Source organism: Engystomops pustulosus, chromosome 7 (genome assembly GCF_040894005.1).
Source record: "Engystomops pustulosus chromosome 7, aEngPut4.maternal, whole genome shotgun sequence".
NCBI classification, from domain to species: Eukaryota; Metazoa; Chordata; class Amphibia; order Anura; family Leptodactylidae; genus Engystomops; species Engystomops pustulosus.
In genome coordinates this window covers 85,317,649-85,335,629 of record NC_092417.1, presented here as the reverse complement: position 1 = coordinate 85,335,629, position 17,981 = coordinate 85,317,649, and the positions used below count along the sequence as shown (strand labels likewise).

Genomic DNA, 17,981 nt, shown 5'->3' with positions numbered 1-17,981 from the left:
GAATTTATCTTCTGTGACTTACCAATAAAAGATTTTATTCTGTTGTTTGTAGGATTGTAGCATATATCTGATGTGTTGTGCTGTGAGATCTCATCTAAGAATAATGGAGCAGGCAAGAGGTTATAAGTGTAATAAGAAGCTTATGGGTTGACTGGAGACTGAGCAGACACAACACTTTCTGTCTACTGTGGATGTGTGGGGAAGGAGCAGGAGGATTGGACTGTACATATCCCTCGCCATGGTTCACACCACTTTTATCTGACTTCACATGGACATCCTGCAGCATAGTTTTGGGGCTGAAAGATTTATTTATGAGAGGTACAGGATGGGGACACTGAAGAATAGATGCAGCACCGACACCAGGGGTAGTGGAAGATCTTTCTAAGACAGTGATTTTCAACCTTTTTTGAGCCGCGACACACTTTTTATACTTGGGGAACACCACCAACCAAAATAGCACAAAATGACACTAAAACAGTCATATTATACATATAGTTAATAATATAGATTCAAAATTTATTTCACTCACTCAGTGTGAAACCTGGGCCTGTATCGATAAACACAAAAGGGATATCCTGGCAGGAATGGTGGAAAGACACACACAAAGCTCTTCCTCAACAGTTCTCAGTTTCTCCCTGTTTTTAGCATATGGGGCTGATTATTATGTGGCTCATATACTGCAAAATAAAGGGGTACAATGAGAAGTACTATGGCCATGAGGCCAGAGTACAAGTGCCAGCTCGTATACTCAGCATATGAGCTGGTACTTGTAGTACTCCAGACTCATGACTATAGTATTTCTCATTTTACATTTCTCATTGTTATATGCAGTATACTGCTGGAGTACTAAAAGTACCAGCTCATATGCTGAGTATTCTGACAACAGTTCATATACTCAGGCAAAAGCTCATATAGTCAGCATTATTGGTGGTCATTACCTTGGCGGCGGGCAAATGCGAGAGTCTCTCCGCTCTCAGGATGATGCGCCGGCCTCGGTGACGCCATTTTGTCGCGCGAGTTTCAAAGCTTGCGCATGTTTTATTGTAGACGTCTCCTACATTGTAAGAAGCCGTGACTGCGCATCGCTGCGCATTGCCGGGAAACAAAACACAGGGGGCAGCATAGTTTGGGGAACTTTTGCCGCGGCACACTGGTTGAAAATGACTGCTCTAAGATGTAATTTACAAGCAAGTTGCCATCCTCTTTGATGGACAATACTGCATATACAGGGTTTCCAGACTTCATACCATGGACCCTGTTTTTCTGCAATGCAGCGTTATTATGGGAATTGGACAACACAAATGTGTGTTATCTGTACCTAGAGTTAGAAGTACCTAGATGTTAGAAAAGAGACTGCTGAAATGAATGGGACTTTGAAGGTACTAGAGTTCAGCTTGACACTTGACACATGACACAATGGCAGAATATGTTGGTGCTTTGTATGAACAATGGGAATAAATAAAATTTAGTGTGCATCTTACGCAAATATATAACTGAGCTGGTCATAAGTAAAGACACAATCCCTCAATATCTGCATGGAGCATGAAAGAAAAAAAACATGAAAAACCCTCAGTATATCAATACCTGAAAAGTCTCTATAGACTAGACTTGCTTTAACAAAGCCTGTAAGACTGCTGTTTGCATGTTGCCTTATTGTAACCCAGCCTCCTCCGCGGAGGCATTCATAAAGCATGTATATCTTTACATATCACGTAGGCAAAGCTTAGATGAATTGGAGTAAGCTGTGATCGCTTACGTATCAAGGTCAAGGCTGCTAATCGTTATTGTTAACCACACGACACTCCGCTATGAACATTACAATAAATTCAGACCCTATGGTGACAGACTTGGTAGAACAGCTGAAGCTAGTGTCCATGAAGACATATGTTATATCAGAAACAGACCCAAATCCATAATTACATCATAATAGATATTAAAGTGTAATATCAACTAAGTAAAAACCATTTAAAACATAATTATTGTATAAAATAAGCATTGTATAGACAGAGCTATAAATGTGTGCTCATCTATATGCGCCCCTGGTGATTACTGATAAACCCATAAAGAATATATTATTTATTTATTGCCATATAGTTAGTAGAAGAAAAGAAAAATCCACCAAGTCCCTCAAACTTTTAGTAACAACAGCCCTATGTCAAGGTCAAAATCCCTAAGTGAACACAATATTAGAGTCATCTAGGAGAATATTACAGAACATTTCTCCAGAGCTGTGAAGATACTAAATATAACCCAAGCTTAAATCTTACACTGATATGGATAAAAAATCCTTCTTGACCTATTTTATTCCATCTTTAAGTGATAAAAAAAGCAAGTACATGTAAAAAAGGCATCTGGCAGCCACATCACTCAACCGGATCACCGCTAACAGCAGCCCAGTCGGAATGGAAAAAATGAAGTGAATGAAGTTGCATACTCCTCTGGAACAGGAGCGGAAAGCTGATGGAATTAAGCAGAATCTTAATTGGCAGCATATGTAAATTATCACTTGCTGATCTCAGGCCAAGAAGCCGTAATCATTTCTACACTAATTCCATACTTAAAGTAATGAATATAAAATGAGAAAAGTGGCCCTGGTAATGCATTTATTTTAAGTAACTGTTGCAGACCGCCAGCAAGGAACTTCTCAACTTCCATGAGTTGACATACTTATTAGAAGACATATACAGTGGGGAAAATAGGAATTTGATATACAGACAATTTTGCAAGTCTTTCCACTTATAAAGAATCAAGAGGTCTATAGTTATGGACTGTACATTTTAACTGGGAAAGACTGTATGCTTCTGCAACATCCCCCACCAGGACCTAGCCTTTCTTTGGTGGCTGTAGACAGCAGGGGCCCAGAATACCGGAGTGGCTGGCTTATGTGGCCTTGGACACGTTATGGTCACGGTGCTTGGTATTAGGACCGGATGATGGGCCTACAGCCTGGCAGGTATCCAGCAGGTGTTGTGTGCAAGAAAAAAGGAGGGAGAAGCTGATTGATTAGTTCTCCCTGGGGCTACCCCTGAGGTGCATAGTGAAATCCCTGAGTGATTAAGAATGGGGAGCCCATGATGGTGAAGCAGCCTGATCCATGGATCACACGGATGCACGTTCAAATCAACGCACAGTTGGAACTTGAACAGCAGGCAACGGCCTAACATCAGCAGCAGGTTTAGCAGGCATGGAAGCTGGTAGGAGATAGTTGGTCTGCAGGAAGGATTGCTCGCATCCTGGTAGTAACTTCAAGCTGGGCTGGTAAAGATGGAGCCGAGTACGGACAGTGGACCTCTGCTCTGGGGCTTAGTCTCCTGACTTGCAGCTGGCCTGGGACACCTCTGCTTCCTGGTAGTGTAACACTGACTCCTGCAGCACAGGATCGTGCTGCACTCTTCTCTGCTTCTAGAATATCCTGCATGACAGTGACCATGTGCTCCAACCCATAAGGGGTTTTTATACTCCGCTAGTGAGGTGGCAGCACTCTCCAATCAGCTTTCAGCTTGGTTAAAGACAATCAACATCTTAACTCTTGCCCTCCTAGGCATTGGTTCCAGCTGCAATTACACAGTATTCCACTTTTGGAGACCTCCTATAGAGGTCTGTAGACAGCTCCTAATATGGAGAGGGCGCTATTCGCAACAACTACCTACCCTATGCATCAGCAGGGTTGTTGCTCTTCTATAAAAGACAACTGTCTACACACTCAATCATACTCAAACTTCTAAACAGACGTTAAAGGACAAACAGCTAGGCAAAATGGAAGAAACGTGATAACTATAAATCTTTCTCAGTTTGGAGCTCCATGCAAGATCTATCCTCATAGTCTAAGGATAATTCTAAGAAAAGTCAGGAATGAAGCCTGAACTGCACGGGAGGACCTAAACAAAGACCAGAAACGAACTGGTACAACAGTCTCAAAAATTATTGTTAGAAACATGCCAAAGACACATCTTATATGTCCTTTTCTTTCATACGATACCAGGGTTGTGAATCTAAATGCCAGAGAAGTGGAAATATTAATGTTTAAATTGAACTTTGGGTGTCAAATACAGTTCCCATATCTTTGGTTGTCTGGCACCTAGAAACACAATCCTAGTATCATATAAAACTGGAGACTCCTCTATTTCAGACACTAAACATGATTCTATGGGCCACCGATAAGTTATAGCCCTCTGAAGTGTTCCCCCTCCCCAGCCTCCTAGACAGCAGGCAGCAGAGCTGAGAAGAGGTGGTTATAGACCAGAGCAGCTCACAGCTTGAAGATAAAATAATTATAATGTTCTTCTGTTGCTAAACATCAACCCAGTCCTACCCAGAACAATCAGAGTGTACAATCGCTCTCTGATTGTTATATATTGAGTGTTCTCTTATTTTCAGTTATGAAGCGGAATACAAAATTTTGATCCTCTGCTCCTAATATGGTTACATATTAACACAACCACCCAAAACTTACCCAAAAACTTGCAAGTAGGAGAGTGCTTTCCTGTGGGACTTATGAGGACCACACACTATTATCAACATTGTGCTTCACCGTAGCTACCTTTTGCTGGATGCAGGACATCAGGCTGCCAGTAGGACACACAAACTGGACCACACCTGAATCAAGCGCCGGAGAAAGGCACACGACCGCGCCCTGCCACACGCATTTCATCACAAACTGCTGCGATCAAGCATGTTTCAGAATCTTGGTAGGGGGAGACTCTAATTTAGTTCTGGATCATTCAATGAACAAATCCAAAATAAATGTTACCTTGTATCCTCCTCATAGTCTGGTAGATGTGTGGAGATCCTATCATCTTGTCACCAATGATTTTACTTTCTACTCCGCTGCGTATTGACCACATATTCCTGGGACCCTGCCTGATCCCTAAAGGAAAGCTAGAATTCTTCTTATCCCATGGTCTGATCTCAATCTTGTATTAGTATCCTTAGATCCTCTGTGGATCAGAAAGCCCCATCCCATTAGAAATTAAATCTGTCTGTGCTAACCAACTCCATTATGTTTCAAGAACTTACTGACATAGTGACCAAGTACTTTAATAGCGGCAAAACAAACAACACCTCTTGCGCATCCTCTGCCGCATTCTTAAACTAAACCTAGACTGCGCCTTCCCTCTGGCTCACTATCATGACACCCTCAAGATATAGTTTTAAAGATTATACTCTAAATTGTAAAGATTATACTCAAAATCTTTTATGCTACCAACGCTTTAGTTCTACTTAATTATATTTTTCTCCCTACTCTCCATAAGGCCCATATGAAATTAACTGAAGTGGGATAGGCCAGTAAGGCCCTTAAACCTTCTACAGGTGGATTTACGGGCTTGTACTATAAAAAAAATTAGTTAGTTCTTTCCTAGGTCCCGAACTTCTCTGATATTATAAACAGTTGTTTGATGGACACCTCCCTATTCCTGGGTCTTTGCAGGCCCTGATCTCTGTCACACCAAAGCCTGAAAAGGATAATTCTATATGTCAAAATTTCAGGCCTATTAATTCTCTTATAGAAAAATACATACATGCTGTTCAGGTGGGCTTTATGCTTAATCGTCAAGCAGGAGACCAAACTCGGAGATTGATAGACTTATTTATCATAGCTCACTAGGGATAGTGGAAGGGCACCTATTTCTCATGTTATGTGTTCATCACTTGATTTACGAAAAACATTTGACTCTTTGGAGTGGGATTAATTGTTCTTCATTCTCAACAAATAGAGCTTTGGAGATAGATGTTTAGGTTTCTGCCTGGGATATACTCTTCTCCCTAATATTAATGTTGCAGGTTTTCTATTCCAGCCTTTCCTGATGCAGGAGGCACATGGCAGGGATGACAATTCTCCCCCATATTATTTATTTTAGAAATCAATGAATGTCAATATCAGGGCCATGGAAGTCGGTGGTGAAACACATAAATGTGCCCTTTTCACTAAAGACATACTACCGACACTTTCCTCCCCGCTGACCTGAATGCTCAATTTACACCAAACTTTAGATAAATTCTCTGAAATCTTAAAGGGAATCTCTCACCTGGGATATTATTTTCACTAAAGACAGGTTGCAGAAGCCCATCATACCTGCATGGCAAATATGTCTTTCTGCTTTATCTAAGCATTTGGATTATAAAATATAATTGTAAGTTATAACTTACCTTGCACCCGGACAGAATCCTCTGTGTAGTCCTAGGGGTTGGGCTTTGGTTTGGATGGATTTTAAAAAAAACAACACATGACTTGCTGCTCACTCCTCAGCTCTTGGACCCCACCTTTGTGGTCCTTAGAGCTACTCCCCACTGATGTCACCAGGCAGTGAGCTCTGTGGGAGGAGCTGTACAGGGGCACAAAGGAGGGGGCGCAGAGCTGAGAAGTCTGCAGCACCGACAAGTCACGTTTTGTTTTTTGAAATGCATCCAAACCAAAGCTCAACCCCTGAAACTACACAAAGGATTCTGTCAGGGTGCAAGGTAAATTCTAAAACACAATTATACTGTAATGAAAATGCTTAGACATATGTGCAATGTAGCTGTAATGAGCTTCTGTAACCGGTCTTTGGTGAAAATGAGCTTATTGCTGACAGGTTCCCTTTAAGGTGAATCACAATAATTCCATAGCTTCAAATACTACAGTTCCTCCACCTATGGCCAAGCTGCTACAACTGAATTTCAAAGTTTCAGTGGAGGGAAAAGAGGATACCATACTTGGGCAGGTTTTTGACCCCATCAATCGATACCCTCTACACACCTAATTACACATTATAAACTGATGCTACACAGACTGAGAAGAGATATGAATCAATTATCTTCCCTAACCTTTAAAGGGGTTTGCCCATGAAAGAACAATCTAAAATTTTAATCCCCTAGTGATGTTTACAGAATAAGTAAACTTTGTAACCCCTATACTTTACAACTATACTCAGTTTGATTGCTGTTTTAGCTCCTATCATTCAGTGATGGTCATTGTAAAATTCAAGAGTGTTGGCATGGACTCTCAAAGCAGACATCTGTGCTATGAGATGCTGTGTGCTGAAAATGTGCTCACGGTACAGGGTATACCTACATTTTTATTCAGCTTCTGAACATTCTACTAGTATCTGACACATAGAGAAAGAGAGATCAGAGTCATGAGATGGATATAAGACACAATGATGCAATCCAGCTCTGCTATCGCACCTATAAAACACACAGCTTAGCTATCTCACCTATATCATCTCTGCTATGACTCCCACTCCCCTAGGATAAAGACCTCATCTTGTCAATAGCTCTTAAAGTAAAATCTGCACACTGTAGCTTGCCATCAGGATTTGCCTGTGTCTTAGTGATGTTTTGTTTGCGAACAAGCCAGCTCTAAGAGCCGACTTTAGTTTGTGAACGACATGAGTGGAGTGGGGTGATTGACTGGCCTGCGGCTTCCTATGATATATTTAATAGGGAGCCGTTCAGGAGCCAGAAGAGGCCATAGTCAGAGGTTTTACGGTCTGATCCAGGGACAACCAAAATTGTAAAGACTAAAACTGATAGAGACAGGTTGGAATTATTTGCAAAGAAAGGAAACGATGCCCTATAGGGACAACTATACCCATTCGTCACTAAAATTTAACTTTTATTTGTATAATGATAAAAAATGGAAAGACAGTTTGGAATTATATCTTTGAAATGCTGTATCCTTGTTATTATCAGTGTATTAGAAAATGTTATGTAGATGTGGATCCGCCAGAAATTCCGCTGTATGTAGAGGAAATAATACCCCTAGGAAAAGGGGAATGCAAACATGCTAATTCCATCGCCCATGGAGTGGTAAATAATTCAGAGGATCCCCGCATAGACTGAAGGAAATGGCGGATCTGCTGGTAATGAAAGAATAAGCTGGAGGTGCCTTATGAACTACCTCAAAGTGATCCCATGACTTAATGCAGGACTGATAAATAAAGTCCCCAATTCTAAAGAGTCCCTTATTAGTCCACCAAGCAAAGGCCCTCAGCTCCAGCCCCGGGGGAAACATGTTATTTGCATAATGTTATGGATGTATTTTCTATTACTCGGTTTGGGCTATTTTTTACTTTGATTTTATCCTTCTTATTCATGATCTGGTATAGTCTCACTTAGTCTCTGGCTATAATAGGTAGGTAATGTGCTCTTGAATGATTATATTGTTTTATGTTAACGTCAGTTGTATGGGATAGACAATCCCAAAACAGATTTCCCAACACATAGATGTATCTAAAGTGCAGCCTGGAAGTTGGGCCTACCACCCCTACACTGCTACATAAGTCTACTGAGAGTGGGCGTGACAGAAAAGGAGATGACACAGATGATACTTTGTTGTTTGTATGTTTCTTTATTGTCGTGTACTATTGCACAAAAGTTTATACGCCATTGTATTCATTTTATTGTACCCGATTCAGTCATGTTTATTACTTATTTTTCAAATAAACAAGTTTCCCTCGTGGAAGCCAATTATAAAGTCCTTCTACAATTGTACCAGATTCCAGTCCATATAGCTAATACGATTCCCACATATTCCCCACTGTGCTTCAGGGGTTGTGGCGGGCTCTGGTGGGATTGCCCAAGAGCTGCAGATTCTGCAGATATAATATGTTCTATTCTATTACTATGATTAATTTACCTTTCTCCTAGCCAAGCCTTGTTAAATGAAAAAACTCCAGATATCTTCCTTCCATTGAGGAGATTCCTTTTCTTTTTTTGCGGCAAAGATAGCGATTGTAACCTCTTGAAAAAGTCCACTGTTCAATTTATGTGGATTAAGGGGAATTATAGAATTTATTGTCTAGTTAATGATAAAGAAATTTTATTTCATGATACTTGGCAACCATGGCTAAATTACCAGTCAAGAGTCTAATAATGCTCTTTACTGTTGTCCTTAGGGCCTCCATCTAAACCTCTCATTTCACCTATTTTCTTAATTTTGACACCATTGCGAAATGTTTAACTTTATTCTTTGTTCCTCTCTTATGCTAATAAAATAGGAGGCATGTACTTAGCCATGATAACTATACACCCTGTTTGCCCGATTCCATACTGTACTCCTTTAAAACCCTAAAAATCCAATTAAAAAAACATAAAACATGGATACATTCCTGAAAAGTTTTTATATTTCACCGTCCCCCCGTTATTTATACCTAAGTCAAGGCGTTCTAAGTTAAATTCTGATGAACTGTAGGCGGTTCCGCTATTGCGCTGCTAATATGATGGCGCACATACAACACCCATTTAAAAGTGATCTTCATTTTTTTTCAACTCAGACAAATTTTGCATAGTTTTTGTTTTAACATTTTTGGCACTGTAAATTCTTGTTTACACTGAGTATTGTGATATATAAACCTGCTCACTTTGACTTATTACTTTTACTTCCCTATTTGTGCATAAACCTCTGCTTTGATGTGAGTTTTATGTGGAAATGTATTCTTTGATATATTTTTTTTAATAATCTGTGTTTGACACAAAGTTGCATGAAGGTGGTAACTGTTGAAAAAGACAAATGCAATCTCCTGGTTGTTGGCCTTTTAAAGAGTATATAGGTTTTAGGGGTACATTTACTTTTTATTTGTGTTTAATCGCTATATTATGTAGGTTGTGACCGTCTTAAAATTTAAGCAAATGTTGGTCATTTCGCTTTTAGTGACGTTATGATGATTTCTGTTTGGGGTACATTTTTTGCCATTAAAGTACATTTTCAAGTATTTTTACAGAATATTACATTCAAAATTGCATGTCTATAAACTCTATTTTAAGTGTCTGCTTCAGAAAATATATTTTTGGGGAGTTTAGTATAATTATTTGTGTTATAATTTATGTTCTATTTTTACACAATAATTAGTAAATGTAAAAAATTTCCTCAAATGTCTGTCAGGGAATGGAGTAAAATCCCCAAGGGCAGGTAAGATCCCCCAGGTCCAGGCCGGTTTGAAGTTTGCCAATGGCCATCTGGATGACCCAAAGGAGGCATGGGAGAAGGTCATTTGTTCAGATGAGCCCAAAATAGAACTTTTTGGTATCAACTCCACTGCATTGTAGAGTGTAGAGTCCTTATCCTGTTCAGATAAATAGGAGTAACTTTTATATATATTATGATTATGACTTAGATTTATGTATTTGAAATTAAGCACCTCATATTTGTCAAACTGTCTTTTAGGCCTAAAATCTCACTGGATTTGCAGCAAAGTTACTTCATGAGATAATTCAAAGCATTGTGGTTGAAGACAACGTACTATTGACTCAGCTTTAGGAGAAAGACAGGGAGAAGTTGGTCTCCGTCCACTTCTCTGCTGCTGAGGAAGATTTCAGCAGCTTCAGAATAGAAAAATTGAGCAGCAAAATATGGGTATCATTGGGTTTTTATCTAAAAGGGGAATCCCATTAAGTACCGTATTTTTCGGACTATAAGGCGCACAAAAATCCTTTTATTTTCTCAGAAATCAAAGGTGCACCTTATAGTCCAGTGCGTCTTATATACGAACCGTACTTACAGACAACAGCCACCTGCTGGTCATTCATCCTTATAAACAGGTGCGCCTTATATATAAACCTAGACATTTTAGCAAGCATTTATTGATGGTGCACCTTATAGTCTGAAAAATATGGTATATGCATTTAAGAAATATGTTATATTTGTTATATTTAACCCCTGAGTTTAGGCATTATCGTGATATAGAGGTGACTTTTTGTCTCATATTGGTTAATATATTGCACACATTGGCTAAAATTCCTGTAAAGTTCACTCCTACAATGGCATATTTCCTAATTCATTGACATCTCCATATTCACAGCTAGGACCAAGATCCAGACAATTGTGACTTTGGTAAAGTTTGGATGTTAGGTTTTGCTGGGGGATTTAAAGTGTTGTTGCCTTTGAAAATTCTGTCTGGTGCATTGGATTTTTTGCATGTAGCAGGAAATCAAATGCAGTGTCTCTCACCTCTGTGGAGCCATGTTTCATAAGATAAATGACACTTTTCAGGCACTTGTCATCTTCACAGACTGGCAGCAAATGGTCCTGAAACCCATCTCCATCTACAAGACACAAAGAAATATAAATCATATAAATCAATTTATATAAGTCCCATTATGAGCACAACTTCTCTCCGTGTCCTTTTGTCTTGGAACAATTCTTCACTACTGTTTCATGCCACCTAGGTGTATGTTTCTTTACATGAGGGAATATGAAGACAATTTATTGATTCCAAGATATCATCAAAATCCTCCCTACATTTTACTACACTGTAGGACACATTCCCTCCACAACATTAAGCACAGGGATTTTTTTTTAACCTTTACAATTACAATTCAGTTGGCTATTGATGAGTTATCACAAATATCATGCTCAGCAGACGTCAAGCCTGTCAATTCCACACATAATTGAACATTGCACATAATAATGTCCATTTCATTGTCTTTGGAGGAAACAAAACTACCAATCAAAGAAAGTCAATGAACAGAGAAGGATATGGGTGCTTTTTGTGAATATGTAACTCGCTAAATACACTGGTAAAGAGGATTGATGTCATCCTGAGCAGCATCTTATAATTTCCACAATTATCCATTGAATCATTCCATCCATGAAGCTCTACAATGTAGCATGTAGACTTCAGGAGTCTTATTTGACATCTGGGTTAGTTAAGAAAAGTCATGTTTCACCAGGCTCAGGGTGAACCACACCTCCTTCTTTTGATTGACAGCTCAGAGTCTCTTCAAATTTCAACCTGAGCAAATAAGAAGTTCTTTCCCTCTCCCTTCCAGTCTTACCAAAATACTGTCCCACTAACTGAATGGTGTATTTAGCAGTGAAAATTGTGTGGGAAACTACAAATCTTCAAAAACATTTCACAAACCCCATGGTGGGCGGAGACAAGATAGACAAAGGCATAAATAGTTTGGGGCACAATTTTATTGGAATTTACACTGGAACACCTGCACTGCACAGTAAGGTTTATTGTGCCTCTTCTTGATCAAAGGTTCCCTTTCAAGAATTTTCACCAAACACAGGTTCCAAAAGCCCATTACATGAATATTGCAAAGGTGTTTTTGTCATATTTCAGAAAAGTACAATTTCGTTATAATCACTTTAGCTTACCAGGCTCCCTGCCAGAATCCACTGGCGAGTCCCTGGTGGAGGGGACATTAAAATTTAAAAGGCCGTTTGCTCCTGCATCCCTCCTCCACGCCCACATTCTCCAGTGCCTCCTTCTCCCTCCCACAGGCCGCCCATCACTTGATGTCAGCTCACTGCAGCAAGTATTTCCTGCGCTTGTGTGGCGAGCTTGCTCCCACTATCATGTGCACTGAGATGTGAAGACAAGTACGCATGTGTCACGCTGCTTGGCCACTTGCTAGGCAGTGAAGAGGTATGCAACTCATTCACTGCCAGAAACCTATTTAGATTTGAAATGCCCCCCCACCCCCAACCCTGGGACTCACCAGTCAATGCTGACAAGGATCTAGGTAAGCTAATGGACTTTGGTGAAAAATGGCCATATTGGTGATAGGTTCCCTTTAAAGCATTATTAGAACACAAATTCATGTAGAAGCTTCTCACATAAGATTTCCACTTTCTCTAGTGACATGTCATAGGACAACCAAACATGAAAGGTGTGATTCTGCTATACAAAGCATTGCCAGAACTTTTATAACATATAAAAATGCCTTTTTATGTGACTGTCTGGCTATTGTGAAGGAAAATCAACAGGGAAGATTTCAGATCTCATAACTATACTATGGAGGTAACCCTTAGTTTTGATTAGAGATTTTATGACAATGTATAAATGCATGGATTTGAAAGTAACGCAGCACGTACACATCTCATCATGGAAATGAATGTCCATTAAATGACATGAACCCTGATTCCCATAGAAACACCAATATGTAGCTGGTAAGAGATACTGGTTCACACAGGAAAGTGCTAAAAATGAGATCAGTATCTGGAGCCCCAAATATCTCACTTTAATCACTCACACAGCTATTTATGGCAATTTAATGTCACAAAGTCTGGGGAGGATGAAAGCGTCTTGGCTCCCCAGGCTCGGTTGCATTGTTCTGTAGTGCCGGTAATGCATCAATATGTGGCATGAAACACACATCCAGGGAAAAAGCTTTTCATCAAAGGCACTGCCAAACAAATATCTCCTGGCAGGGGGTGTAACATTATGAAAATGGAGCGAGGAAGATACAGGGGATGCTGCACATCTACTATACATTATTCTCCCATCTGTTTTATGCACAAAGATGTGATTCCCCAGTGTTCCAAGGATTAACTAGCTCTTTGCTGCACCATTTTGTGCTTTTTTTATTTTTACAGGTATGAGAAAATACAGGTGGACCATCCAATGCAAGTGTTTACAGCAGCACAGAATGTTTCAGGAGATGAATGTGTTGACCTAGTGGATGGCAGTGTGGTGTACAAAAGAGAAGATTGGAGACAATGGGACATAATGTTTAAGGGGATGTGCTGACCTTGTGGAAGTCAATGTCATGAACAGAAGAGAAGTTGGAAGACAAGTGGTCATATAGTCGGGACAAGGGGGGTTATAATGTTTAAAAGATGTGCTGACTTTGTGGAAGGCATTGCATGTACAGAAGAGAAACTTGTGCCGTCAAGTTGAGAAGTTGGGAGGCAAGGGGTCATAATGTTTCAGGGGATGTGCAGATCGTGTGGAAGGCAGTATATTAAAAAAGTGGTGATCTAGATGTTGACCATAATAGTGAAATAGAGACATCACAGGCTGTCAGGGTCTTCTATCCCTAGATTTGTTTGCTGCAACTCAATATGGTCAAAAAATGAATTCTACAAAAGCATTGATGACACCTGGACCAACACAATGGGGCAGATTTACTTACCCGGTCCTGTCGCGATCCAGCGACACGCTCTCAGTGGAGGATTCGGGTCTTCCAGCGATTCACTAAGGTAGTGCGCCCGGTGTCCACTAGGTGTCGCTGCTGCGCTGAATTCCGTCGGAGTTCACTGAAGTTCACCGTCCTACCCTGGGTGCAGGTAAGCGTGTGTCAAGCGACAATTTTTATTTTTTTTAAATACGGCGGTTTTGCGAATCTGTCGGTTTTCTTACGGCCACGGCCCCCGATTTCCGTTGCATGCATGCCGGCGCCGGTGCGCCACAATCCGATCGCGTGCGCCAAAACCCCGGGCAATTCAGGGAAAATCGGCGCAAATCGGAATTTGGGTAACGCGACACAAAAACGCGATTCAGGCCCTTACTAAATGACCCCCAATAAGTTGCTTGCCTGTGCTCATATTAACCTGCAAAAAGGTGGAGAAATTACCAGCCTACACAGAACCAATAACATATAGAGCCCTGCTACATCTGTATAAAAAACCATCATAAGTAACCGGCGTGGATCTTTATCACCACCCACATCATGTTTCTATTAAATCCAGTTAACACTGATACACACAATGTGGACCGTTGATGAACATGTAGAAAAACGTGTACAACCTCACAGTCCTTGTGAGTGCCCGAAATGTGGGCATGACATTGGCAGGGAAAGGGCAGATCCATTGCGCCCTGCTGTGTGGAAGCGCGCTGTAATTGACTCCCCTACTTCAGTCCCCTACTGGAGTCCATTGTGGTGAGCCAGAAGCTGAATATATGACAAGGCCGGTGCCTCCGCCTGTAATAGACGCACTCTACACCGTGGTAAGGGTACATGAAGGCTGGGGTAAATAATGTCTCGGAAGTATAAAGAACTTTGTAAGTGCTACCATTGTGACAGTAAGCCATACAATGTCTTTCGTAGGGATAAAGGCACCACACTGAGGTGAAGGGACATTGCTTTTGGTACTCTTCCTTTCAAAACTCAAAGAGCTCAGTTACACTATTCAGCCTGCACACAGACACCTTGCATGCTCCATACGTTTAGGGATGTGATGCTACACTGCTTATGTAGGGAAATTATTTCAGAATATCCTGCATTAGCTGAACTAATTATAAGACCGCCATTAATCAGGGAGATAACCGAAACACGGAAAGATGGTGGCGACATGAAAATATTCTGCAGTCATATTTCATTGTAAATAAAATGTTCCACAGAATACGATAATATCTTCTAGAGAGAAAGAAAAATGATTACTGCTTCAAAATATTTCACGTTGTTCAGAAATGTATGCAGTAAAGAGGTCAGCAGAAAAGAGAATCCCCTTCCCGATATCATATCCAGAACAAATAGAATTTGGTCACTTCTATTTTGTTATGTCCATCTGTTTCCTGGCTCCTGTAGGGTCAGTGTCCCCAGGCTGCTGTGTGATACATATAAAGGTGATAAAATAAAGGACTGATAATGCTAAGGCCTCTTTCACATTTGCGTTGCAGATCACCTCAGAGTCTGATCAGGGTGCGATCAGGGTTTGATCAGTGAAAAACTGACATTTTTCGTCAGAGTTAAATCAGTTTTCCGTCGTTTTTTACGTGCTTTTTTGTGTTTTCAATGCATCTTCAATGCGTTTGTCATGCATACTTGAAAAAGAGTGACGACTGTGGTCTATCTTTTCTATGGCAATTGAGCAGTGAAAAACGAATTGCACTTGCATGTGTCTCAGAGTGCAATGCGTTTTTGATGTGTCTCCTTAAAGTAGCATGGTGTGTTTTTCACGTGCATGACTTACAAAAGCAGAGCATCCTGAGATTTTAACGTGCATTAAAAAAAAAACAATATGTGTGCATGGAGAAAATGCAAGCGTGACAACAACCATTGCATACAGAGTGCACGTCACATATACGCGCAAAACCCATGTGTGGAAAAAAAAGTGTGAAAGGGGCTTTAGATTTGCAGGCAAAGAAAAAAATCTTCTGCTTAATTTTAGGAAATCTCATAAACACTGTGCAGGCATAGTATTTATTTTACGGTCCACTTTTAAGAGAAGAGAATACCGTATATACTCGAGTATAAGCTATAAGAGTATAACCAAAACTGGGAAAAACTACTGACTCGAGTATAAGCCGAGGGTGTAGTATACAGCCTGCCCTGCCCCAAGTAGTATACAGCCTGCCCTGCCCCTGTGGGTCCGCCGGCAGCTCGCATGGACGCGACTGCCGGCTAGTGAAGAATGCAGAGAGAAGCGGAAGCCTCCGCTGAGGTCCGGGAGCCGGAGGGTAAGAATTCATTTTTTTTAATTGACTCGTGTATAAGCCGAGGTAAAATTTTTCAGCAAATTTTTTGCGCTGAAAAACTCGGCTTATACACGAGTATATACGGTAATATTTGCTAATTTCATAACTAAATCCAAATAAAAATTTGCAGATAATTCAAGTGCAGGTTTCCTGTAGATTTTCTGCTGGATTTAGTTGCAGATTCTTGGTGTGGGGTGAAGAGATTTTCATTGTGCGCAGAAGTCATAGCGGCCAAATAATAAAACAAGCTTTTTCATTTGGAAGAAAAAAAGCTTTTTTACTCCTCTTTACAGGTTCTCCGCAGAGGTGCTGAATATGTCCTTGGTTAAACTAAAGAAATCTATTCTGATGTTGCAGAGTAGGAGCGTAGAATTAGCACTCAACAGCTGTCATGGCTAGTGCGGTCATGGGAATAGCTGTGTTCAGTGTCCTGCTATGCACTTATTTGTGACTTGCTGGCACGTAGTGGTGGATTCACCCATGGAGTAGCCCAGCAATAGATTGGCGGGATGCTGCCAATTCTCTCAGGTCAGTTTTCTCTTTGTGCTTTAAACTGCCCTCCACAGGTCACCGACATAGTTCATAGCTATGGTAGACTCCAAGCAGAACTGTGCATTACAAGAAATGGCAAATCTGCCTCTGCTGTCAAGTCACAGTGTTTAGAAAGACCTACACAGGTTTGCAATATTGGGTCTACCCTACAGGCTCAAGAGCCTAGCTGCCCAGCTGGAGAAATCTGACCACAATAGGAGTTAGGGTGGTGACACACATGGCGTTTTTAGGCCGTTTTTAGTGCATTTAAAATTCGAAAAAAACCTGCATGTGGTAAAAAACACACGTGGCGTTTTGACCGCGTTTTTGGCCCATTTTTAAGCAGTCCGTAAAAAAATTCATGCGTTAAAAACCCATGCGTTTTTTGAAAACGCATCCGTTTTTGACAGGTAAGACCAATTGTCTGAAGGGTCATGTCACACATGGCGTTTTTGGTCCGTTTTTAAACACCAGTTTTCAGTCAGTTTTTGGCAGTTTACCATGCATTTGGCTGCTTACAACCTGTTTATCTATTAAGATAATTGGGAAAACTGACTAAAAACTGACCAAAAACGGCATGTGTGGCATCACCCTAATTTAACGCATGCGTTTTTTGACGGACTGCTTAAAAACGGTCCAAAAACGCATTCAAAATGCCATGTGTGCCAGCACCCTTAGGGTGAAGACACACATGGCGTTTTTGGGCCGTTTTTGGGCCGTTTTTACTAAGTGCGTTTTCAGATCGTAAAAAACGCATGTGCAAAAAACCGCACCTGTTTTTTAAAAATGCATGCGTTTTTTGAAAACGCATGTGTTTTTGTCCGTTTTTAATTGCGCAAATTCGGAAAACCGGACAAAAACGCATGCGTTTTTTAACGCATGCGTTTTTTACGATCTGAAAATGCACTTAGTAAAAACGGCCCAAAAACGGCCCAAAAACGCCATGTGTGTCTTCACCCTTAGTGTGATGACACACGTAGTGCTTTGTCTGTGTTTGAAAACGCAAACGCAGAAAAAGCCGCACCCACCGGGGCAGGCTGCAGCCCGATTATGTCGACGTTTCTATGGAAACCGCTGCGATCGGGAATGAGCCGCCGGTGTTTTGCGTTAATTTAATGCAGAACACCGGCGCCTGTTCCTAATCACAGGCGTTTCCATAGAAACGCCGACGCGTTCGGGGCTCTGCCCGCCCCGGTGGGTGCGGCTTTGTCTGCGTTTGCGGTTTCAAACGCAGACAAAGCGTTACGTGTGGCACCAGCCTTAGGGTGCTGCCACACGTCACGTTCTTGGACCTTTTAAAACAGACTGAAAACTCATACATTT

The 17,981-nt window shown here is 40.9% G+C and overlaps 1 protein-coding gene across 2 annotated transcripts in view; it reads right to left on the bottom strand.

Annotated features, from left to right (window-relative positions):
• ITFG1 (integrin alpha FG-GAP repeat containing 1) overlaps positions 1-17,981 on the bottom strand; it is a 162,995-nt gene that overhangs the window by 83,879 nt on the left and 61,135 nt on the right. For both annotated transcript variants that reach the window (XM_072117170.1, XM_072117171.1), the window contains exon 9: positions 10,928-11,022. In XM_072117170.1, the coding sequence (XP_071973271.1) occupies positions 10,928-11,022 (95 nt within the window). The remainder of the gene's footprint in view (positions 1-10,927; positions 11,023-17,981) is intronic.